This window comes from Vigna unguiculata, chromosome 7 (assembly GCF_037176805.1).
Source record: "Vigna unguiculata cultivar grain cowpea cultivar isolate G323 ecotype 2 chromosome 7, ASM3717680v1, whole genome shotgun sequence".
Classification (NCBI taxonomy): domain Eukaryota; kingdom Viridiplantae; phylum Streptophyta; class Magnoliopsida; order Fabales; family Fabaceae; genus Vigna; species Vigna unguiculata.
The window spans coordinates 10,240,764-10,267,750 of record NC_140798.1 but is presented as its reverse complement, the minus strand read 5'-3'; the positions used below and the strand labels follow the sequence as shown (position 1 = coordinate 10,267,750).

The 26,987-nt window shown below is 31.5% G+C and overlaps 1 protein-coding gene across 1 annotated transcript; it reads right to left on the bottom strand.

The window, feature by feature from the left end:
* Positions 1-7,952: 7,952 nt before the first annotated feature.
* Positions 7,953-9,790, bottom strand: LOC114192672 (30 kDa ribonucleoprotein, chloroplastic-like). The gene is made up of 5 exons (XM_028082449.2): positions 9,358-9,790; positions 9,151-9,252; positions 8,587-8,898; positions 8,334-8,406; positions 7,953-8,197 (listed from the first exon to the last, which is right to left on the bottom strand). Exons 1-4 carry the CDS (start codon positions 9,694-9,696, stop codon positions 8,347-8,349), a joined length of 813 nt encoding a protein of 270 aa, XP_027938250.1. The 5' UTR covers positions 9,697-9,790; the 3' UTR covers positions 7,953-8,197; positions 8,334-8,346.
* Between the last annotated feature and the right edge of the window lie 17,197 nt (positions 9,791-26,987).

The window sequence follows — 26,987 nt, the reverse complement described above, 5'->3', positions numbered from 1 at the left end:
GGAAGTGGTGTGCCATCTCTGCATGAAATACTAGGATCAAGTGGTGGAAGCAAAACACCTTAGACTTAGGACTTTTAATCTTGTCCTTTTTTTCTTAGATGCTTGAATATTTTGGTACTTTTAATGTTGTCTTCTTTTTTCTTTTTTTTTTTCATATGCTTGAATTGATACTTTGGTGTAGTTATGTTATATTGATAATGAAACAATTTAGTTTATCAATTTCTATTTGATAATGCTATAATTTTTTATATATTTTAAATTATCATGAAAAAATAATTTTATCGAATTATGAAAGTATAAGAAATATTAAAAAGAATAAATAATTAAATATTAAAATTACGTCACTTGATACACTTGATAATGACGTAATTAATTTCAAAATTAATTATAATTAATTAAATTAATGACAATTAAAAATGTCATAATATAATGACAATAATGTTAGTTTAAAGCGTTATTTTTCACATTATATTTGTTATCCAGTAAAAATATTACGTCAGTTTTAATTGACGCTTTTTGTCTCTTTAAACTGTCACTTTATACGTTGTATAAAATGATAGTTGTTGCGGCGGTTCATCTATAACCGTCATATTATACTTTGTGACGGCAAGAATTACGACATTTCAGGAAACCGTCACTCAAGTAAATTATGACAGTTAAAAACGACGTAAATTACAAAAATAAACGTCAGTATTTACATGTTTTTTTGTAGTGATTGTCATTCAACAAAAGTACTAACTTCCCTTTTATTGTTTTATTACCTAGGGAAGAATTATTCATAAAAGAGCAATTACATCAACAATGGGAAGAAGAAAGGATACCATGGGAAGATTTGTTCATCGAGCAACAATGGGAAGAAGAAAGGATGATAGAAAAAGGATGGCACAAGCTTGGAAATATGTGCCCATGTATTAACTTCTTTACCCATCTCTAACAAACTTGTGGGTGATCAAAGTCATACTTATATTTAGTTGTTTGTTTGTACAATATTCATTTTTTTTCTTTCAACATTGCATCTTTAATTTAAATACTTTTGAGTCATATTATAATATAAATACTTTTAAGTCATATTATATGCATTTGCATTCTTTTAGAAAGGATTATCTTGGTTCTTGGATTAGAACTTTAATTCTTATTAAAAGTTAACATTTTTGTGGTAAATCTTCACCTGACTTATCAATTTGCTAGATTGTGGCATCTCCCATCTTTGTCTTATTCTGCATTATTCTCTGATTTATTTGTGTTGTTTGTTTGATGATTTGGTTGCAAGTAGGTATTTGACCCTGGAGGCAAACCTCTTTTAGGATCCAAATTTCATTTTAGTAGATTTTTTTTTATTATTTTATATTTGTGCTTTGATTTATGTTTTTGTTTGTAGGTATGATCTTCTAGAATTCGAGTCAAATTCTCTTCAAATAGGGAAGAATGATAAAGAATCTTCAAGTGTTCGAATTTGAGGATAAATTCTTTTTAAGGAGTGTATGATAGATGACTACCTCCTAAACTCCAAATTGTACGAATATGAGGACAAATTATCTTCAAGAAGGAGGGTGTGATAGAGGACTATCTCCTAAACATATATAAGAAGAACTTGAGGGAGAACATTTGCAATTCAAAGGATCTATGACAAGGTCAAAGATCAAAAACACATCTAATTGAAGCTTATAATGTTCTATGAAGCTTATAATGTTCTATGAAGGAGGAAACTTAAAGAACATGAAGATCATAAGCACATTTGTAGAATAGTTATTAGAAAAATTTATTTATATTTCTATGTTTTTGGGTTTTGGGTTTTCTTCTAGAAATTAGTTTGTGTTTTTATATTTTTTGGCTTGGGTTTGGGCTTTCTTTTAGAGTTTCTAGGTTTTCTTAAACTTATGTGCCTATAATATAAATACTTTTGAGTCATATTATATGCATTTGCATTCTTTTAGAAAGGATTATCTTGGTTCTTGGATTAGAACTCTAATTATTATAAAAAATTAACATTTTTGTGGCAAATCTTCACCTGACTTATCAATCAGCTAGATTGTGGCATCTCCCATCTTTGTCTTATTATACATTATTCTCTGATTTATTTGTGTTGTGCCTCTTGAAGGTTCAAATTCAGAAACGATCGTAATCTTTCCTGGATACGATTGTATCATTGAGTGTTGTCTACGTAGGAGGAGTTTCAATTTTTGAGCTCCACATCAGTAAAGAATAGTGCCACATCTACATCATTTGCCAAATAAATATGCCTAATCACGTAAATGTTAATGATTTTAACAGCATTAACAAAAAAGGAGTTGGTTGAAGCGTTTTAACGAATTTTGTGACGTAATTGAAGCAAAAAGCTAAGTGGTGAACAACTTGAAACTTTCCAACCAAAGTGTGGACCAAACGTGTAATTAAGCCTTATATTTTTTATGGTGTAACATTTTGTGATATATTATAATTTCATTTATAATGATAATAATACATATACATATGGTAAGATATTATGGGAATATTTATTATAATTATATTTATTTAGTATTATTTTATAGCTTGGACGGAGGGGAGGTACATAAGTCTCTCAAGCTCTAAAGGGGAAGCCTATGAGCTTGTATTACTTTATATACTTGTTTTCCTAAGTCCATGTTCGATGCAACTGAATTGGAGTATGTCTCTCACCATGGGTTTGAGCTTATGTGATTTGCTGGTGTGGGGTTTTCTCAATGACTAAGTAAGGGTTCCGTTTAAAGTCTCTATGTTATTGGTCGTCTTATCTCCCTTTAAAGCCTTTTAAGTAGAAACATTGATGAGGGTTTCATGATCTCTATTTCATGTTTTATCATGTCAGTCAGCGACCATTCAACATAAGGGTGGAAAAACAGCCAACCTGACCCAATTTAGCCCGATCCGACATTGGCTCGTTGAAAACAGGTTGGTTGCCAAGTGAAAACAAGTTGAGACTTACAATCCGACTCACAAGAGAACATGTTGGTCCGTCTTTTTTTTTCTTTCAAGTTTGTGACTTAGGCTTTCAACACCATCACATTTGCTACCATATATCGCACCTCCACCACCACAGATCGAGATCCACGAACACTAGTGTTGAAGTCACCAGAGACGCAAATCTCCACCACGCCCACCAACACAACATCACACAAAATTGAAGATCTTGCCTCCACAACTACAAATTATGTGCCTCCACCACCTGCACTTCACTAGAGAGACCAAAAACGTGTTCACGGTGGTCGCGTCGCGCTCGTTGCCTTGCGATAGTGTTTGTGAGTGAGTGTGAGAGATATGGAAAATGTCTTCTTTTTTCCTTTTGTCACTTTCTGCACACATCAGCACAACACAATTACATTTTTCTCATTCAAAATGGGTCGCAGGTTGGCCTGCTGGCTGGCCCAATGAGTTGACAGGTTGCGACTGGCCAAGTTGTAACGGGTTGGGGGGTTCAAATGGTTAGTCCATCAGGTCTAGCCCACTTTGCCATCTCTAATTCAATATCGTCACGTTGTTTGATAATTCAAATAACCTTACCACTTTAGTGCATGAAATGGCGTTTTAGTGCTCAGAAAAGTTTTTCCATGATTATAGGAAAGAAATAAACTTCAAACCTCACCTGTCTCACTCACAGACTCACGTGTTTCACTCACAAGATCACAACATACTCTTAATACCACTGTTAAATGGAATGGCAGAGAACCGAAAATATATAAAAGAGAGCTTAGAGTAAAAGAAGCTACTGCTTGTCTTATTCATTAAAGATAAAAGCCTTTTTACAGGCTTATACATAATATATTTACTCCTAAACTCTAGGCACTAAATCATAATAAACACATGTTCTATATAAGATAACAAACTCCGAAAATTAAGGATACATTAATTGAAATAATTCAAAACAACACTAATGTGCAGGAACATACCTAAATAATAAAACAAATGTCTTAACAAAAACAATAAGAGATTGATTTCTTTAGGGAAATTTATGGAGTTTGTCTAAGTCCTAATGATAAGTGTATGTATATTGGAAATTTTTAAGGTTTGTCGTGGGCTTACAAGAACTTGCGAAATGAATTTAGAATTTAACTTTGTTATTCCTAGATTGAATGTTTTGCTTTCAATTTTACATAACACATTGTTTTAGTCTATCACGTGAAGGAAGAAAATAAGGCAACAAGTTTTCGCAGATCTTTTTTTTTCAACTTATAAGATGGAAGTTGAATTCTTGATTTTGTTATTAGGATAACAAATAAGCATTTCTTATAAAATAATTTTTTTTTAAATATTCGTGGGTATCCAAATTGCAATATTTTTTTAAGCAAATATCCAATGAGCGAGGCGAGTAAAAAATATAATTTTTTCATACAAGTTGGATAGCCAATAGACAAACCCATTATCATCTCTAGTAGAAACTAGAAATATAATAAACAAAAAAAAAGGAAAACAGAGAAAAACTTGTGATAATTTTATACAAAATATTTCAAAATATCATCATCTCTTTATGTATAGTTATGAAAATATTTATTATATTTATATTTATTTAGTATTATTTTCGACTTTGTACAAGAAAATAAAGAAATTAAAAATCATTTTTTTATATGTTTCAAATCTAGTATATACAATTTATATACTCCAATTTTAATGGAAAGAGTTAAAATAATCATAATAATTAATAATAATAATATGTTACTATTACCATATCATTACTATTCAACTTTGTTATTAAAGAATTAGTTTTTGACGTTGATACCGAAACTATGAAAGTTAGTGTTATAGTATATAACTTTAATTTTTTTTTCATATATATATATATATATATATATATATATATATATATAATTAATTCTTCTACAAAATATTTCTTTTCATATTTTATCAATATTCGAAATATTATTTTCTTTTTTATTTATTATCAATTTGTTTGATTTGTAAAAAGTGTTTGTATCTAAAAATATATTGTTTATCGGTAAATCTTTAGGGAAAATGTGCCTAGATAAAAGGTTATAAAACTATATGTACATATCATATTCAAAAATACTTGAGCTAATTTAAGTTTAATAGTTGATTTTAAGATAATTGTTGACATGTGAATTTCATTTGTACAAGGAATGACTTATGATCTTTAGAATTAGAAGTATAGAAAATTTGAAAACTTAGTAAAAAGGTATATTAGAAAGATGAAAACTTGAACACTTAGTAAAAAGGTGGATTAGAAAAACGTTGGGATTCCTATCTCAATAGTATATTAAAAAGTAGGGGTGGGCAAAAAATTTAGTTTTTCTAATTTGTTCTCTTTTTAATATGTTTTGCTCCATTATTAATCCATTTAATCATATATGGATTTTTCTTTTATCTGTATTTTATAAACTTTTTCAGATTGGGTTTCTGTTTTAGTTATATAAACTAAAAATAAAAAGAATCCAAATTTTAAATCAGATTATATTCAGATAAAAATAATAATCTGAACCTAATTTCAATGTTCCAGATTAAAATTTTTTGAGAACCCTAAATCCCTTCTTCTTCTTTGCTCACCCCCAAAATCTCGAGAACCTCTCTTCCTCTGCTTCTTCTAGCTTCATCTGTGCTTCACCCCCAAATTTTCGAAAACCCTAAACCCTATCTTCCACTACTTCTTCTTGCTTCTTCTGTGCTTCACTCTCAAAATTTCGAGAACACTACGGTTGAGTGATTGAAGGTATTTGAATCTCTTCTCCATTTCAATAATGTTGCTAGTTTCTCCTATGTTTTATCTATTTTAAGTCTATTCATTCATTTGTTTGATTTGATTTTAGAGAAAGAATCATACTGCTGCGTTTCTCTCTTCTCCATTCCAATAATTCATGTTTCTCTTCTATTTTATCTAGATTTAAGTTTATTCATTCATTTGTTTGATTTGGTTTTAGAGAAAGAATCCCCTGCGTTTTGATCCACACTGCATTTTGATCGAGAATTGGTACCCAACACTGACTGCATCCCAGGTCTGTTTTCTGCACTTTCACAACTCAAATTTGGTAGGACAACTTGTTTTATAATACTTGAGTATAAAAGATTTTTTTATACTGTGAAGTGTATACTGCATCCCAGGTTGTTAATTATTAAAATTGAATGGTCAGCCATTTATCGATGTGGTGTATATTGTGAAGTGTGTTCATTTTATGGTTGTTTGTTACTATAAGACTTGATGTGTGCACATCTATGAAAAAAGTATGTCACTTGTCTTTGCACAACAAGGTGGATATATTCCTTTTGGACAACTGTTTTTAGCATTAAAACAACACTAGGTGTATGCAGGCTAGAAATTTTTTTATGGTTTCTTAACTATAAAGACCAGCAAGTATATTGAGACTAAAATCTTATGAGGGCCTTTTTTGCTAGTCTTCAGCTTGTGTGATTCCATATCGAAGTTCTTTATCACAACAAAAGGTGGAGGCACTTATTTGTACACAGGATTGGTTGAAAGACACACATTCACCATCATTGTTAGACTATGATTTTGAAGAGCTTCAATATGTTGACCAAGGTATTTTGATGTTTAAATTATGTAATAATATTATAATTAAATATGTATTAACTAATGATAATTTTTTTTATTTCTTAAAGAGTTGGTTTCATTAAAAATTAAAATTAAATTTATAAAAAGTTAAGTTTCATTAAAAATGGATTTAGAAATAAATCTAGATTCTTAATTGATCCAAATATTTAGATAAGGATATCTAACTTGATCCTAATATTTGGATATAAATTTTAAAATATTCAAATTGTTTTTTCAACAAAAAAGTGGATATGGATCAAAATCTGAACTATATATTTAGATTCAAATTGGATTTGGAGCGAATATCTAATTATCCAATCCATGCCCACCCTAATTGAAAAGGTTGAGATTTCAAGACGAGGTAAAAGTTTACATTCTAAACTATAATTTAGACTTAAGAAATACTAATTTTATATGTGTAAAACAAGAATTATGACCATGTGATAAATCTTGACAAAAGTGAGTGTTTTTTTAGAGACAACACAAAAAAGTGTAAAGTCCTTTGATACAACCAAATATTCTTGAATCACTCAAAAATTTAAGAGAATCAATCTCTCTAAAATAAAAAAGATAAACTCTAATTTTTTGACTAAAACTCAACTTTCTAATTTTTTAAATAAAACTCAACTTTTCTTCATTGATAAAATGGTTCATCTTATATAGAAATTTTAACCACTAAAATTGCAAAAAACACATAAACTGTAATTACATCTCACTTAAATTATTAATAATCTCATTACTTTTTGTTGATTGTAAGAACAAATTTGACAGCCCAAAAGTATTAGCTATTCATCCTGTTCGTCTCTCAAAGGCTCTGATTTTTAAGTTGACAAATAAATCTTTATTACAATTTAAAAATAAAACAAAACTAATTAATTAATTAAGAAAAACATAATTTAAACAAACTAATTACTTAAAAACTCCGGCAAGATGGTGTTAGTCCTCCTTTATTTGACCATGATGCGATTCACATCATGTTGCCTCTCACCAAAGCCACTTAAAAGTTTAAAGCTTTATCATCTCATTTGTCTCTGGATTTTGTAAATCAGAGTCTCTTGAGTGTTGTTTTCTCTTGCTACTCTTTTCTTATGCTTCATTATATCCACATATTAAACCCTCCACAAACTAAATACTGGTACAGCATTTAAGTAAAAAGAAAAGAAATTGGGCGACATACACTTTAATAGTAGTGACTGAGAACATAACTAAATAAACTGTCACAAATTCTTGCAGGAAGAAAAGATTTTCTAAACTAAAAAATTGTCCTGTATATAGTTAGAAATTAATTTTAAAATTGTATACAATCTTTCACAATATCTTCTCTAAAAGCTAACTTTTAGCATATTCATATTAACCTGTTCTATTTTTTCGTTTATGTTTTCTTCATTTGCTTCAAGTACTTATCCAAATAATAGAAAATTGTGAGGGAAGTTGGAACGGGTAAGCAATAATAATTGAGACATCTACTTCTATAGAAAATTGTGACTACAAATCAGTTTGAAATGACAACAACCAAATTTGTAACATTCAACTTCTATACAAGAGGCAGGGATGAGCTTTCCTCCAGAAAGAAACTGGTCAGATATTTTACCAGTGTTTGGACGTAGTCTCAATAAGTAGGTGTGTTTTTCATCCCCACAAACTGTTGGCCAGTGTCTACTTCAATCCGTACAAACTCCCAACTACCTGTTATGTCAACCATTATCAGAAGCTTGGAACATTGGTCACAACACAAATGTATTGCGGTAAAAAATATCATGATCATAAGATGCTATTATTGCATCAGAAAACACTTGTATTGAGAAGAGCATAGAAATGCTACCAAAATCCTCTCTTCAAAACCGCTTCGGCTTCGAATCTGCTAACGAAACTCGTATAGCTCTGCCATTCAAGTCCTGCAACAAATGTCAAATAAACACAGTTTTATACAAACCCATATGACTTTGAAATGTGAATTCCGAAAAGAAAAGGCACATCCTTGTTTTTATGCGTCTTCTAAACAAATGATGATATATGGAAGAAAAAGCAAACAAAAAATATTTGACACACCCAGTCTTCAGGATTAGGAAGCTTACCACTCCATCCAAGGACTCAATTGCATTGCTGACTTCATCGGGACTACTGTAAGTCACAAATCCAAAGCCTCTTGATCGTCCACTGTCTCTGTCATAGACTACCCTTGCTTCCAGGACATTTCCTTGTTCCCGAAACAATGACTCCAATGCTGCGTGGTCAACACCCCAAGCAAGATTACCCACATGGACTTTGTGTTTACTATCTGAAAAATCACCACCACCACCTCTGTTAGAACTTCTAAAACGAGATGAACTCTCATTCCGAGCAGGGGGTGGCCCAGCATTCACTTTCAAGGCCCTTCCATCCAGTTCCTATCAATTACCAAAATATTCATACCTTAGAAGTGATAAAGTAAATAACATACATACATGGCAGTGACAAATGAAAAATACATTCACATTTCACAACAGACAAGTTCAACCTCAAACAACACTGTTTAACCACTAGCTTGTTGGATTACAGGCAAATTGCTGTTTAACCACTAGCTTGTCTAAAAAGAAGAAAACAAACGCTAAACCTTCAAACACAAACCATGTTCATCAACAACCAAACTATAAACTCACATATCCATTGAACTGCTGAACAGCCGCTTCAACCTCCTCAGCCGTAGACATGGTCACAAACCCAAAACCCCTGCTTCTCCCAGTCGTCTTATCATAAATCACCTGTCCAAAACACAAAAACAAGTCACGACCCAATTCAATTCTGCCCAAAGGGCTTCCAAAAAACCCCTCAAAAAACCAAACTTGGAACCGAAACATAAACATCACCTCGACCACCTCCACGACCCCAACGCTTTCGAAGAGCTCTGCGAGCTGCGCACTGTCGACGCTGAACGGAAGGTTGCCGACAAAGACCTTAAGGTCGGGGGAGAAGCTCTGGCCGGCGCTGAAGGTGTCCTCTTGCTGGCCGTAGTCAGAGACGGCGACACGGGGAAGGAAGCGTGAGGGTAGGGAGAAAGTGGATTTGAGGAAAACGGTAGAAATGGAGATGGGTTTGGCGTTAGGGGTGAGGGAGAGAGAAGAGGAGAAGCATTTGGGAGAAGAGAGAGGATGATGTGTTCTGAGAGTGAGAGTTGGGAGTGCAAGAGAAGTTGCAGAGGTAGACATTGTAACGGATAAGGTTTTGGAGAAAGGAGAAGAAGTAGGGTTTATGGAGGAAGAGGAGATTTTGAGTGAGTGAGGAGTGTGATGATATTTATGAGCAAAAAGGAGAAAGCATAGTGATAAGGTTTATTCATCATCCATTTACTACTTTATCCTTCATCTTTCTCATCAGACAGATATTTTCTTCATCCTTCTAAAAACATTAGGTCTTTTCTGGGAATCAAAATATTTATCGACGTGGACATGGTAACGTTCAGACATTGAGGAGTTATTGGGCTTGGGTGTTCAGCCCAAATCCAAGTAATTGAAAATTCGATCCATTAAGATTAAAGTTGAAATGGGTATCGAGCAAGTGTGTGTTACGTTGTTTTTGTTGGTTTGTTCGAAGTAGGGCCAAACCGAAGCTGGATTTGTTGTTTTTGGTTGGCAAGTTGGTTTGGTCACAAAATCATTTTCTGCAGACACATCAGTGGACCCCATCTACCTTTGTCCCATAACTCACTATTGTCTTTTCCACAATTACATAACTTCTCTTTTCTTTCTTCACTTCTTTCTTTCTTCTCATGCACTCAATGCATCCATCCTTAAGTACCCTCACTACGTAAATCTATTACATGTAATTTAATTTAATAAAAATCATAAAAATAAAATAGTTTCTAAGATGAGATTTCCATTTTATTTATATTATAATTTATATCATCTTAATGAAAGAGTTAATCAATCTTACTTATAATGGAAAAGTCATCATTTTCACCACAGTTATATGTATAGTTATATATACGGTCTTGGATACGATGCTATCAAGAGTTATCTTAACATCAACTTTTATAATAGCATACTTTCATATTAAAAAAAAAAACATGTTATAAATTAATACTTTATAGTTCAAATCGGTTAAATTATTCATTTGATTCCAATTTTCGTATGTAAATTTGAATTTGGTCCCTTAATTTTTAAAAATATTAACTAGGTCCCTAATTTTGATAATTTGTTTCAATGAAGCCCCTTCCGTTAAAATAGCAGAAACGGCGTTAAGAGCACAGTGACATAGAGAGGTTAGACAGAACTGAACAGTGAAGTGACACATTAAATGTGGTACACATGGAATTTTGAATGAATGCTGTAATAAATAAATAATTTCGAAAAAAAGAAAAATGGTGTGCATTTAAGTCCAACAAAACAAAAAGAAACCAAATTAAATACATTTACATAAGGTTTTTCTTCAATCCAACAGGGAATGCTTTCTGATAAAAGTCTGATATATTGCTCCATTGCCTACTCTGGACTCATAATCCCAACTTTTTGCCATGCAGTCCTTAAAGAAATGACTCGGTTAAACACATCAAAGAATCTAATGGAGACAAAAACTAGAGCAAGAGGGAAAAGATTCTATTTTTTAAAAAATAAACATAAATATTATGAAATAAATAAGCAGGGTAATCATTAATCAACTACCATTTTGCTCGAGCAGAAGAGAACTTCAGTGTCAATGGCTAGGGTTCGTGGCAAGGACTTTGTGTAGCAATTTGGTAATAACCATGAAGTTTCATCTTCACTTCATTATTGAGACTATTATCGTTGATCCTGGATCTGACAAATACAATAGCAGCACCAAAACTCCTCTCCAAATCAGTTCTTTCTAATTCCTCCCAATCATCCTCATCCGAGCTCAAATGCATAACTCACCTGACAATCCTCTGCTTCCACTGAGATCGCAATTCCACTAAGAACACTCTGATTTCAGTTGTTCGAACGCCAACTTTCCAGTAATGTGATCCCACACCCTCGTGATTCTTCTGCAAACCCCTCCTTCCTCCAATTTCAGCTACGAACGCAAACCCTAGAATAATCCCCAATTTGCTGGTTAACACAAACGCTGATTCTGTTTTATTACATATTAAATGCACACCATTTTTCTTTTTTTCGAAATTATTTATTTATTACAGCATTCAAAATTCCATGTGTACCACATTTAATGTGCCACTTCACTATTTAGTTCCGTCTAACATCTCCATGTCATTGTGTTCTTCACGTCGTTTCTGCCATTTCAACGGAAGGGGCTTCATTAAAACAAATTATCAAAATTAGGGACCTAATTAACACTTTTAAAAATTGAGGGACCAAATTCAAATTTACATACGAAAATTGGGACCAAATAAATAATTTAACCGTTCAAATTTTATAATTAAATGTTTTCAACTCTTACTATTAACTTTAGAATATTCATTGCCTAAAGTTTTTACTTACTTTTTGAAGTCTACACATTATCGGTAAAAAATTTCAAACTGACTTCTGATAAATTATCAATGTTTGAAACTTTAAAAGAACGAAAAAGTTTTGAAGAAATTTGTTTATATTAAATTAGACTAAAATCATAAGGGACAATAATGTTTTTGGACATATAAGTAACTTTTTAAATATGTATATATATATAGAAAGAGAGTTATTTCAAATTCTTAAAAATATTATCATCTCATTGAAGAAAAGATTCTCTCAATATTATATTACTTCTGTGATAAATAGAATATCCATGTGATGAATTGCTTAGCAATCTTATAACTACCTTTTTTTTATAATTATGGTATATATATTAATTATATGCTTCAATCATTAAGTTGACTTTAACTGATGCCACCAATTATGTATATTGGCTTGTAGACTCAGAAAGAAAATGATGAACCCTTTCGCAATCATATGCATGTACAAGAAGCTAAAGAACTTGATAATCACGTTTCTTGACTCCAAGGGCAAGAACTCTTCATTCTACTCACAATTTTAAAAATTAAGATTTAAGGTTTAGAATGGAGTTAAAATTACTATTGTTAAAAAATTATATATAAGATTTAAATTGTATAATAAAAAATTAAAAGACGAAAATTATAAATCTATTGGTGGTAGAAAGTTCAATTGAAAACATCTCAAGACAAAAACTCCTCCGAAGAGTGTAACCTATTTATGCTCCTAACTTTGGGTTATTTTAATTTGGAGCTTACATTGAACCATGTACTATTTATAATTTATTTTTCTTAACTTTTAATATTATTTTATGTGTTTGAAAACATGCTTAGTTATCTTTAATCATGAAATAATACCTAGAAATTTCGTCTTCAGACCTCTGTTGTTGGGCATCTAAACAAATTCGTGCAGTGGTCAAATATATATATAAGGTTGCACACTCTTTCTGTTATGCAATGCTTAAATATGAAGAAAGTGGTACGTCATCTAAATTTAAGATAAGTTTTAAAAGACAGTGACATCAATTTTAATTCTATATATCTCAGCAAACTAAGCACTCATAATCGATTTTTGTATATGGTATATTCAACATATGTACTATCTTATGGTATCACATATAATTAAAATATTTTTCAGCTTGTATAAGGATTTTATGGTTGGATATTAGTTGACTTTTTCAGAAATTATTAGGTCCCTACTCTATACAGATAATTAGATATTTACTGTTGGAAAAAAATAATAAAAAATCTGTATAAAAAAATTGAAATAAACGTAGCACATTCAAAAAAGTTTATGTCAATATCATTTGTAAGTTGTTGAAATTATCTTAATGATACTTCTTTATATCTTATAAGGACATTAACCAGAAGTCAACACGTGATTGCAATATAATTCTTCAAAATCATGGTCGTGCCAAGCTAACTGCTATAAGTCATAAATAATAAACCAATAAATTGTTTTGTATTAGGGCAACGTATTTATACCATGATCAATATCTGGATAACATGATATAACTTAAAAGTTATCCAAAAACAGTTAGCTAGTTGAATGACAGATGGTGTATATTAGATAAAATTAGATTTTTTATTTTTATCATAGGCACGTACATATTTACGAAAGAAAACCATAATATTTCTTTTAAAAAGAGAAAATGTCTACATGGAAGTGTCCATGTCCCAGAGATGTCAAAATAGGAACTCGCGAGTGAATCCGGCTTATCACGAGTTCGGATCGGGTTGGGTTAAATTTTTTTTACAAATTTTAATAGAGGTTGATTTTTAATCCAGTTCATCTAGAACCTGACTCACCCGGAGTGAACCCGTAGTGAGCCGGGTTGGCTCACCAATCCGCAAACAAAGGGTCGCACAAGTATTTTTTGTTAAGTTGGTCTTTGTATTTTGGTCATGTTAGGTTTTTTTTTAGTCAACACATAGATAATTTGTATTTTTGTGATTTTGGTTTGTATTTGGATTGTATTAAAGTTTATTTAGATTTTAATTAAAATTATAATCTAATTTTGACTCAAACAAAAAATAAAAAAATTGTATTTTTTTAATTCAGTGAGCCCGTGAGCCACCCTGTTTAACCTACCAACCTGTAGTGGGCCGGGCCGGGTCGGGTTGGAATTTTTTTGGCTCGCTAATAAGTGAGTTGGATTAGGTTGACTCACTAAGTGATCAACCCGTGGTGGGTTGCCCATTTTGACAGCTCTACACGTCCTAGATGCCACTATAATAAATGGAAACAAGAGATTTGTTTGATCACTTGATTTGTAAGCAATTTCCAAAAATCACAAACTCTAGATTTGGCATTGGGAAACACATGACACAATGAAATCAAGAGACACAAAAATATGAATTGTGCAATTACAAAATGAAAATCAAGTGATAGATATGTTAAATGATGTATTTATGATGAATAAACAATATGATGTGGGTTTTGATGTATTTATGATGAATAAACAACATGATGTGGGTTTTGATGTATACGAGGGATGTTCTGAATTTGCATATGATGGACCTTCTGATGAATATGATGAGTTGCTTAAATATTGTGACGAAGAGTTGTATGCAGGATGTCAAAAGTACTCAAAGTTGTCTTTTCTATAAAAGTTGTATCATACAAAATGCTTTTGTGGTATGACTGACAAGACTATGACAATTATTTTAGAGTTATTAATGGATAATTCGAACATGATAAATTTCCTACTTCATTTTATGAGGCTAAGAAGATGATTTATAAGCTTGGCCTTATTTATACATGTTGGCCTAATGAAAATAACATGTCTTGAAAAGTCCCACATCGCTTAGGACAACCAAGGGGTGGGTGTTAGTGACTATATAATGGACTCTAAGTCCATGATGTTCATTGCCCCAAGTCAAAGACACTTCAAGCTTGTATTTGACTTTTCTTATTTCTTATACTCTTGTAATAAGAGCGTTGTAAGGTTTGGGTTAAATTATTGCTTTGGAGAGTGTGGATGTACTCGGGGTCAAAGGGCATTAGAGAGTTGTCTATGTGTTTTCTTGTGTTTATTTCATTTCTCTATCAATAAAATGATTCTCGGAGGTTTTTCCTAACAGTGGTATCAAGAGCTATGGTTCGGTGGGATTTTTTCTTAGTATGCTTTGTGGTTGCAATGAAGTCTGATCTTCCACATAAGAAAAGATTAATTCCTTGTTGTTGGAGAATCATCCTTGGTTGTTGAAGTTGCAATGAGAAATTTGATGGAAGGATCATTGTTAGTGTTGTGTTGATGAGGTGAATCTATAACTGGGTTCATGGAGGTGCAAGGACTGTGAATCGTGTTGGATCTACAGTGGAGTTTTCTTATGGGGAGATGCTCCTGAATTTGCGAAGGATGTTGTAGTTGGTGCTCGCATGGCCTGGTGAGTGATCTACTATGGAGATCTTATTTGTGTGAGTCACGATTTGTGGCATGTGCGTGGAGGAAGTGCTCTCTGGTTTACAGATCTACTTTGACAAGAGTCAATGGAGGTGTTACGTCGACAGGTGTTGCGTCTCGAGCGAGGGAGTCAAATGGCACGATGGCTGCGAAGTGCAGATGTTCGACCTGTGGCTTTTCGCAATGTTCGGTGGTTTTGCGTCGTGGGTTGTGGCTTGGTTCCAACAAAAGGTTATGGTGTTTACGCACAAGCATTGGCTAATATTTATGCAAGGTGTGTGGTGATTATACACGGACATTGGTTAGCATTGATGCAGTATGCATGAAAATTCTTGGAATGACTTAATTCGAAGTGGAAATTCTTGGAATGGTTTGATTCCAAGTGGAAATTCTTGGGATGGTTTAATTCCAAGTGAAAATTTTTGGGATGGTTTGATTCCAAGTGGAAATTTTTGGGATGGTTTGATTCTAAGTGAAAATTCTTTGAATGGTTTAATTCCAAGTGGAAATTCTTGGGATGGTTTGATTTCGAGTGAAAATTCTTGGGATAGTTTGATTCCAAGTGGAAATTCTTGGGACGACTTGAAAATGATTGCTGGTATAGACAATGAAGATGTGTGTATTTTCATCAGGGTGGAGAATGTTGGGTTGATGAAAATAACATGTCTTGAAAAGTCCTACATCACCTAGACAACCAAGGGGTGGATGTTAGTGACTATATAATGGACTCTAAGTCCATGATGTTCCTTGTCCTGAGTCTAAGACTTTTCAAGCTTGTATTTGACTTTTCTTATTTCTTACACTCTTGTAATAAGAGTGTTGTAAGGTTTGGGTTAAATTATTGCTTTGGAGAGTGTGGATGTACTCGGAGTCAAAGGGCATCGGAGAGTTGTCTATGTGTTTTCTTGTGTTTATTTTATTTCTTTATCAATAAAATGATTCTCACGGGGGTTTTTCCCAACAGTTGTTGTGGGTTGCACAATTATCCCGTGGTGGAGGCTAGGTGGGCCAAGTCACAATCCAAGTGGGATTCCTGGTAGGACAATTGCTGAGGGGGAGATTATTGCATGTGGCATCAATTGTCCTGTGGCAGAGGCCAAGTGGACCGTTTTGGCCAAGTGGAAAGCGCTCGATCCTAACAATACCAAGATAGATGCTTGTTGAATTTTAATTAATAACATGATTTAACTTGAAAGTTATCCAAAAATGGTTAGTTAGTTGAATGATAGATTATGTGATACACAAGATAAAATTATTTTTTTTTGTCATAGGCATGTAGATATTTACTAAAGTAAACCATAATATTTCTTCTAAAAAGAAAAAAAAATTCTAGAGGGAGGGAAAAGAGAAAGGGGGAATTGGTAGAAGGATGTATATTTTTCATTGTTATTGAAATATTAAAATAGGGCAATAAAAAAGAATGAACACACAAACAAAATCCTAATATCCTTATAAGCAAATGACAAGTATATTCTAATGTCATCATAATTAGAAGAAATCCAAAATGAATTAATTTTTTGTGATATGTTTTTTTACAGCCTATATACACAATGATGCTTAAAGATCATATTCGTGGCCAATAAAAAATGTACATATATATAGGTTGATTGCGGAAAAAGTATAAAAATGGTGATTTTTTTTTTCAAATTTACCCAAATGTTGCAAATTTAAAAACAAAATACAAAAGTGAGTAAGTTGTACCAATTTGGTATGACTTCATTATGAAAAATTTGTGTCAACTTGGTATAACTTTAATGTGTTATTTTTTTTTAATTTTAATTGAAGTCGTGTCAGCTTGGTGACTTCAGTACATTGTGCTATAAATTGAAGTTGTACCAACTAGCTACGAAGTCAATTCATTGTATTTTTTTAGTTTAACTAGAGTCGTGCCAACTTGGCACAACTTCACTTTAGTAAGTCAAAGTCGTATTAAGTTGATATGACTTCTTCACAATGAAGTCATATTAAGCTAGCACGACTTCTCAATTTTTAAAATTGTACCATTTTGATAATTTTGAAAACAAAATTGCACCATTTTGGTGTTTTCGTCTTCAAAGTGCTTGTATGGAGCAAGCATCATGCGTACTTTTGGGATGTAGAGTTGTAAAGTTTCTATTAGTATCAAAATCTTATAATAATTTTATTAGAATGTGTTTTTATAGCACTAGGGAACAAAAGGCTTCTTATTGGTTGTAGTTAATAAATCAATAAATCATTTGTGAAGCATATTTCGTTTTTTGAAAACCATGAAGGCTTTTTATGTATATTATTCTATACTTTATGTTCGTTTTAGGTTCGACATTAAAACAGGTGACATAAATTTATATTAAGGTTAATTCATCGACTTAAATTTACGTCAAACTACAATAGCTCCGACATAAATTTTAGTCGGACTATAATAGCACCCCCAATGTAAATTTACATCAGAGATACACACTCCGACATAAATTTGAAACTCATTGAAGGAAAAAAAAAACTCATATTTATGTTAGATAATGCATAGTCTAATATAAATCTTTATATTTTTTTTCTAAAATTAAATTGGTTTTGGCATGTAACCAAAACCTGTAAATCAGAAATTGTCCAAAATAAGATATACACTTCAAATAGAACATTTCCATAACAGAATGTACATTTCCTAAAATTATTTAACCTCAAAATAAATCCTAAATCATTGTCTTTAATAAAAAGGGTAATCTAATCTAAAAAATAAACTAAACAAATAACCTAAGTTATACATGCTGGAGGAGAAAGCTTCCCCACTATTGTCTTATTTGGGTCATGTCCTTCTATGATATAGGTGATGGATCATTAAAGGCTTCAAATAATGATACAACATTATATATGAGTGTTCAAAGTATGATACAATTCATAACATGATAGAAGGTGTTACCTCTATCCAATTTTCAATAATTACCAATACTTAAAAAGAATATTACACTCAGTAAGATCAATCCTAGAATGTTGCATATTTGCATATATTGTCGGATTTGGACCTTTGTGTTCTCATCTTTTTGAATGGCTTGAGGCTCAACAAATCCTTACATTTTTTTATCTTTGCTCCACAGTCACCTAAGATAATGAATTATATGTTCAATAATCATTACGCCCATATACCTAAGATATTGAATTATAAGTAAATGATAGATTACTACCTACATGCATCAAAGGTTGATAATAGAAATGGTTAACATTGTTTCTCCCCCAACCACCTCCAATGCATCAAGTAAGGTAATGTACAATGAGACAATAACTTTGACTCCTAATATTCTAAAGTCCTATTGTACACTACAAGAAAAACCTTAAATAATGATCAAATTTAGTGACCAAAAATAATTAGTCAATTTAGATACTAATTTACAAACTAAAAATTATTGATAACTAAACTAGTTTCAAAAAATTATAATTGGTAACTAAAATAGTTTCTATTATGAATTGGTCTCTAAATTGGTCATTAACATTAGCTACTTAGGTTTTGGTTACCAAAAGAATTGGTTTTTAGATTGGTCATCTTCCATTCTTTTTGTTGGTTTAGATTCCTAGGGTTTGTGAAGACTATTGTCATTATGAAAGTTTTACTTTGTTTGTACAAATCAAATAGTGATTGTAATATACACCATATGCATTATGTGTATTTTTTTATTAAATAGCATATGCATATTAACATTTTTGTTGTTAAGCATGATTAATAAATTAATTAACAGAAGAATACTTTTTTACTTAGAAGAAAAAAATGACATAAGAAATGAATCAAAGTTTCAATTTTACTAAAATTCCAACTAATGATTATGTTAGTAAAGTGTTGGAAATTGACCATTCTTAATGTGTACATTTCCTGGGATTAAGAGATCTTCGTAGTGATGCATTTTAGTCCACCACAAGATTTAATAGTGTATGGTGTAACTACACAAATATTGATTTGGTCGAAAGCTCTTAATTGAAAAGGGAAGTTATTAGTTTGTGGGAAAAGTTAGCAACCTCTGAAGAAAATGTGAAGACATTAAAAAGTGTCATACTTGCATACATCCAAATGAAGGAAGGACATATTCCTCCTGAATTGGGTGTCATGTTTGGTAGTACAAAAAATGTAGTTATAAGTAGATCATATTTTACATGTTAAATAAAATTATATTGTTAAATGTTTGAATATAACTTAGTATCTTGTGTATATTTTATAATTATAATAAAGTGATATGATTTTAATTTCATAAGACGAAAGTGGACAAGGCAATGCCAACATCACGGGAAGAATCTTCACTTGATAGTAGTTTTCATGGAGTTTGACATTCTATTTTGTTAGATACAATATGTTCAAATTGACATATGTGTTGTGATATTTCTAGACTCAGTAAACTAATTTGACATTATGTCAGATACATTATGTTGAAATTGACATATATGTTTGACTCCATCACCCCACTTTTTTCTTATATTTCCTTTATTTTTAATGGTTATATGACTTGTTATAGATGATAGTGAGAGGTTGGGTGGCTATCCTACTTGTGATGCATTTGTATATCTAGTTTTATTGAAATAAGTGATAAAGGTTAACTTGTTATATTATACATTTTAACTATAAGATAAATTTATAATAATTATTATTATTATCATTATTATTATTATTATTAAATAATTTTAAATAAAATAGGTAATTTATTTATTATATAATTATTGAAAAGTAATTGAATACATAATTTTTTTGAATTTTGAAAAATTTAATAGAAAATTAAAAAAAAATGTCAAAATTTGTGATATATTTTATGGTAGTGTTTAGTCGTCAAAAATGAAAGTGAATTTTGTTACAATTTTAAAGGGGACATAATAAAGCATATTGTCTAGGTAGAAATTGTTTGGGGTATTTGGAATCATATAAATGAGATTGTATTTATATTTGTGAAGGTAAATGGAGAATAAATTTTTGTTAGGCACAAATGAAGGTTTGTGCATGAATCACCTATAAAATCCTAACTGCGATATTTTCTTATTTAGATTGGTGCTTAAGGTCAAAGGCATGTATATTATCTCCCTTAAAGTACGAAGGTTAAAGAGTTGAGAGGGTTACAAAGAAGTAACAACCATGGCTACCTAAGGTTTCAAGGATGTATATAAGTGAAAGGCAATAAATGTAGTAATGCATTTAAGGTAGAGGTTTAAATTATGAAGATGGTGAAAATCCAAGCAAGGTAGGAAAGTTATAAGGATTCAACATCTAGCTGATAATAATACCTTATGTAAGATATTGGTATAGAAATAGTGGAAGTGGGAGGACACTAAAAATGAAATAGGGTATCTTAATTGTGAAGTAAAGCGTAAGTTGTTCGTTGTGATTAATCTCTAATGTTTATTTGAACCCTAGGACATTACTAGTAAAATTGTATCACTACGTCTTTGAAAGTTTAATATTCTTATTTCTAGGAAGTCAAAGGAATCTAGAAGGTTGTAGTAACTTCACATTCATTTTGTGCAGTTAACTACTTAAAGGTTACCCATTGATACCCTTTTTTCTATTCAAGGTACATTGCAATAGATGAATCATGCTTGTTTCTATAGTTATGTTTGTATAGGTATCTTCAAATTTATTTGTCATATCAAAATTGCTTATTTGTCATATCAAAATTGCGACAAGGCATCTCTTTGTCCTTTTTCTTTTAATGTAGTCCATAAGCCACATAACAGGGGCAATTATGAAGCTAAGATTTTTGCCATGGTATCATTTGCCATTTTCATATAGCTTTAGCTTAAAGGATGTAACTTATAGAAGGGTGGATCTAGAAATGTATCATCTAAAGTTTGGATGTCAAAGCACAACGATGATATATAGATCGTCAAATCTCCCATAAGTTGTCAAAACAAGTTACAAGTTGAGTGATGCTTAAGTTATCACATGAAGGTTTGTAAGAGATTTTGTTGTTAAATTCAAAGTCGTTGTTGCTATTGATAGAGGTTATGCAAGGAATATCTTTTGTAGGGTACCAAGAAGCTTGTTTATAGCGTATATTTGAGTTGACAATGTTATTTTATTAGGAAGTAAATATGAAACTTAATTCAATTCTACAAAATTGACTTACTAAGGCGAGATTTGCACATATTATAATTTGGTCATATCTCTAATCGATGTGACACACTTTCACATTAAGGACATTGAGTATTCACACCAAAGACATCGAGAAGGTGAACAAAGAGGGACTTAATAAGAATGACACAATAGATCCAATTAATCTTGCTACAATAGGCCATTGATAAACTCTGATATTATATTACAAAGTAGATTTTAAGTATAACTCAATCTTATAAAATTGACTTTGTAAAATGATATTGCACTACTCACTTATATGATTTATCTCTAATTAATGTAATATCTTTAACATGTTTTATTATAAAGTTTTTCCGGCTAAGAATCTAAAGTTAATCTCTTTGGCTAAGAGACTATGTTATGGTATGTTTTTGTTTTTTTGTTTTTTTGTTGTTTATCTTATCTTTGTATATAGGTTGTTTAAGCCAAGTGTTTCATTTATATACCAAACTATTTTTATAAAAAAAAAACTAAAAAAGAAGAAGAAATGATTTATATCATGAAGTAAAGAATGAATTATTAATGCTTATTATTCGGAGAAAATTCGATAATACTAAAAGAAGTGGCAAAACATGAGTTCAAGCATGAAAAAATCAATTACAAGAGATAAACTAAACAAAAGATATGTTTTTCCAAACACGTTATACGTCCTGTTTATAAATATATGTCTAAAGGTTTGGTATGGTAATTAGGGTATAATATTTAAAATATATTTTGAAGTTTGGTTTGGTTTTGAAATAGGTTAAAGAAAAATACTAATTTCTGATGTTATCACATTTTTAGAATCGATTCTCAATTACCTTTTTTATCAGTTTAGTTTTTAATACCTACCCACAAAAGAATAATAAAGATTTATAGTGATAATAAAAATGTTACCAAATAAATTATGTATGTAATTATATCATAATTTTACATTGTTAGTATTGACTTTTTTTTGTTGTTGTTGTCTTATATCAATAATGATTGATCGTTGATTGATATAATGCTGGAATCCTATTATTAAATTATGTTGGGAGGCCAATTTAGTAGGGGTAGTAATTATAGAGGACTGAATAGGGTAAACTTTTAAAGAGAATTATAATATTTCATTTTATAAGTAATTATATTCAATTAACTCGTTATAAATTCACATTAAAATAATATTGTGTTCATGAATGATTATAAATCGCATTAGAATGCTCCATTTATTAATATTAAATATATACCTTTTTGACAAAAGATTATTAATTGATAATGTAATTTTTTTATTCATTGATTAATCATTAATAGTGATTACATTCTGATAATATTTGAGTGAAAAAGGACGAATAAAAGTAAAAGAAAAAAAAAAGTAACAGCATTTTTTTTTTTCAAAACATCGCAATAATAATTAAATAAAACTTCAAACTTTATCAGAGAAGCTCTTGAAATATAGTTACTAGACACTGGAAAAAAAGAAGTAGTTTATCAAAGAAAATTTGATGAACCATAATACTGAGTTTATATATTTATGTGGCTTGCCTTGTCCCGTAAACAAACTAATATCAGTTTATAAAATTAGTGCGAATCTTTATGATTTAGAATCTAATATCTTAAAATTTTAAATTTTAAATTTTAATTTGGATTATATTAATTTAGTCATATTTTAATATACATGTTGTAACGTCCCATTTAAATAATAACATAATTAAATGAAACATCATACATAATCATAAAAGGGCATTGTCATGGAGTGAAAATGTCACTCCTTATAGTTATCCAAAATACTTGAAACAGAAAATTGAGACACACCATGATGTCATTAACAAGACAGAATAATAGTTCAACAATATTCAAAATAAATGCTCAAAGAGCAATACATGGACTATATTCCTAAAAGAGAACTCGGAAATAAGAGGATCCAATCCAAGACAAGCTACGCAGCGGAATCTCCATCACTCTAATGATTTTGAGGAGTTCTCACATCTGCTCATATCAATAAATTGATGATCATCGCAAAAGGAGAAAAACCACACACAAACACACAAGCAAGCAAAAAGGGTAAGACAGAGTGAAAAAGGTTTATCATACAATTGAGCATGCAACTTAAAAGTCAAGATACATAAACCAACCAAGCATGTGATGACCAATAAACAAGACACTAAGACTCAATTATCCGGATACATATAATTAGTCGGATTCACTGGATACTTGCACTTATGGTGGCCTTTACTACTCTAAGAGCCAATTGTCAATGGGTTTCACCCTACGACACACAAGGTTAGCCTTCAAACATCTAAGGTCATTATCCTGCCAAAGACTAGGGTCTCCTGTTACTCTCACCACTTGAGTTAGTACGCTCTACGTGAGACTAACTAACTCTTTAGAGTTTCAGGATGCAATCCTTACTTGAATCCTTACTAAATTATATAATAAGGCACCACCACGAAACCTTCATGGAATTACGTCCTAACCATGAGGCCCCACCATGAGCTCCCACTAACATGGTTTATGGAATTACGTCTTGACCAGGAGGCACCACCATGAAACCATCATGAAATTACGTCTTGACCATAAGGCACCATCATGAGATCTCACTTAGAGATTCATGGAATTACGTCCTAACCCATACCAAAATCATGTCTCACCAACCAAAATAAAGTCATTATACATACCAATCTCATGCCAATATATATAACCAACCATCCAATCATGTTCCATACAAAAGATCATACCAAACTCATCAATTCCAGCCCATACAGTCAGGTATTACATGCATATTCACATACCTCATGCATTTTCAAGATAAATAACCAGCCACAAACTAATTTCGGAGAGCAAAACACAAAACCTACACTGTCCTCGCTTAGGCTAGAGGCCTTCACCCAAGCGACAGGGACTGTCTCGCTTAAGCTAGGCTCCCTCGCCTGGGCAAGTGCGTTACAGTGACACTTTGCTAGCTCTCGCTTGGGCGAGACCTTCTCGCCTGAGCAAGACCTTCTCGCCTGAGCGAGGTCACCCTTCGCTCAAACAAAAGTCCCTCGCCTGAGCTATGACTCGAGTAGAAAACACAGGGTTCCCCACGAGTTCTCGCTTGAGTGAGATGGTTTGTCACTCAAAACAAGGGCTCTCCGCCTGAGCGAGATGCTCGAGCAGAACCAGGGTGAGTTCTTGTTATTCTTGCCTAAGCGAGACGAGCTCGTTTGGGCAAGAATATCAGTTCTCGTCACTGTTCCACGCATGCAAAGCCAGAGATTCATCCAAAACAGCAAACAATGCATATTTGTTCCATCATAAACACCACACAATCACAAAAATGCAAAACAAAACAAACCCTAGCTTCCCTTACCTGGAAAAAGCTAGTAGAACACTTCGACACTTAAGCAAATGAGCATGACAGCTCCGGAAGTAGATTCACGAGCTGAAAACATAGTGGAATAAATTCAGAACGAGTTACCAAAGTGAACCCTAACTAGAATCACGACAACAGAGCTAGAAACAAAGAAGGTACAATTAGAGAACCAACTTACGTGAACTGGAAAATGGAGTTGAGCTAACTCGAAGACCGGATGAGACTCAAACCCTAGCAGAGTACGGCTGCAGTTCTAAAAGAGAGTGAGGGAAGCTGATTTCTGAAAAGTGACAGCAAATGAGAGTGTTAGACTGGTTTAGGGAGTTTTAGACACCCCATAAACCAGCCTTAGACCCAACAAATAAGGGTAGCCCTTAAACATTAGACAGAAATAAAGAGACTTACACCTGTCTATTAGTTAAAAATATATTATTTTTAAAAAAATTTATCATGATTTTTATTTACAAATAAATAATAACGATCCACAAAGTTCAATTTAGTTATATTAGGTATGAACAATTTATTTCTTAACAGTAACTCAGTAAAAAATAACAATTATAGTGAATTTAATTTTATAAAATTGCGCATAATATATTAAAAGTACATCTTTCGTGTAAGCATACATGTAGAAAGCAACTTCTTAAATTAGATTATATGTTTATGGATTTTGTGTATATATATCTTTTACCATATAGCATAGTTAACCATTTTTTTTTTATGTTTAACAGTAATGGATTGTGAATGTAAATTTTTATTGTAATAATTATAAATAAATTTAATTAAATTTTAAAATTTGAATATGTTCTAATTATTTTGAAAGTATTTATAATCTGATAATGAAAATATAGGAAGTATTATATTACAAATTTAATGACAGTGATAGAATCTAGAAAACAATTACATTCATTAAATGCAAGCACCTCGTTCTTTTGATTAACATCTTTAATAAATATGCAAAACATAATTCAATGCAAATCTCGTATCTTTAAATGTTAAGAAATTAATTAAGAGCTAGACTATTAGAAAAAGACCATTGAAAACATAAAATGAAATGGCTACAAAACTAGATCCTCCAAGTAGAAGACAGAGATTGAGGAAGAGAAAAACATGAAAAATAAATTACCACAATGATTTTAATAAAATGAGAAAATATATTATATATTTATAATGTAAAATAATTTTACATATTATCCAAATCAAGAGCAATAAGTATAATAAGTTCATTGACTTTTTTTTATAATAGTATCTAAAAATGCCCACAATGATTTCTAATGGTTGGATAATGAACTGTTTTTTTACATTGTTCATGGCCAGTATATTCTTACTAAAACTTGAATGAAAAAAAAAAAACAAATAAAACTAAAAGAAAGGAAAGAAAACAAAAAGAATAAATCATTATAATAGTGTTTCCTAAAATAGTTATAGTTTGAAAAAAAATCTTACGGAAAGACAACTTTATAATTTTTATGACATTCAAATTATTTCATTTTTGAATTTTTTTTTAAAAACATAATTCAAATTTAATGAATTTAATTTTTTTTAATAAAATATTTTAATAATGTGAGATCCAGGAAATTCATAAAAATTAATAACTAAAAGAAAATAAGAGATGAAGGGTTGAGACTACCTTAGGAGAGTTCTTTGATAAATCCTAGACAAAAAATAATGTGAACCTAAGTGGTTTAGAGCACTTAATTACGTTGTGAGACTGGAAATTTCGTGGGTTAGAGAGAAAAAGTGAGAGTTGAAGAAGATACCTTTAGATGAGGCTTTGGACAACAAGCACCAAATCATTTTAATTGCAATTGGAGCGAGGATCAGAGGTAAGGGAAGCTGTTCATGTGTGTTATTCATATTTTTTTTTTTGTTCTGGAATGATTCTGTGGCTTAATAGTTGCGTTTTACCGTTTTCGCGTGAAACTCGTAAATTCTGGGCAAAATTACCAGAACCGCCTGGCGGCTAAGAGTGCTCCGCCAAGCAAAGCAACATTTTTACAGCGTTTTTTTGGTTCTGTGATGAACCGCCTGGCGGCCATGGAGGACCCGCCAGGAGGCGCGCACTGGAGCTGCATAATTTGACCTGTTTTTGATGTTTTTGGAATATGCTTGGATTGTTGCACTTGTATGATACAGATAATATATTATTGATGTGATTAAGAATTGGTGTGTGAGAATCTGATGGATATGGGGTCGGGTGCAAACCCATGATTCCTATGGAGTATGTGCGATTGCTAATGTGATGTGTATGAACCGGCAATATGATAATAAGA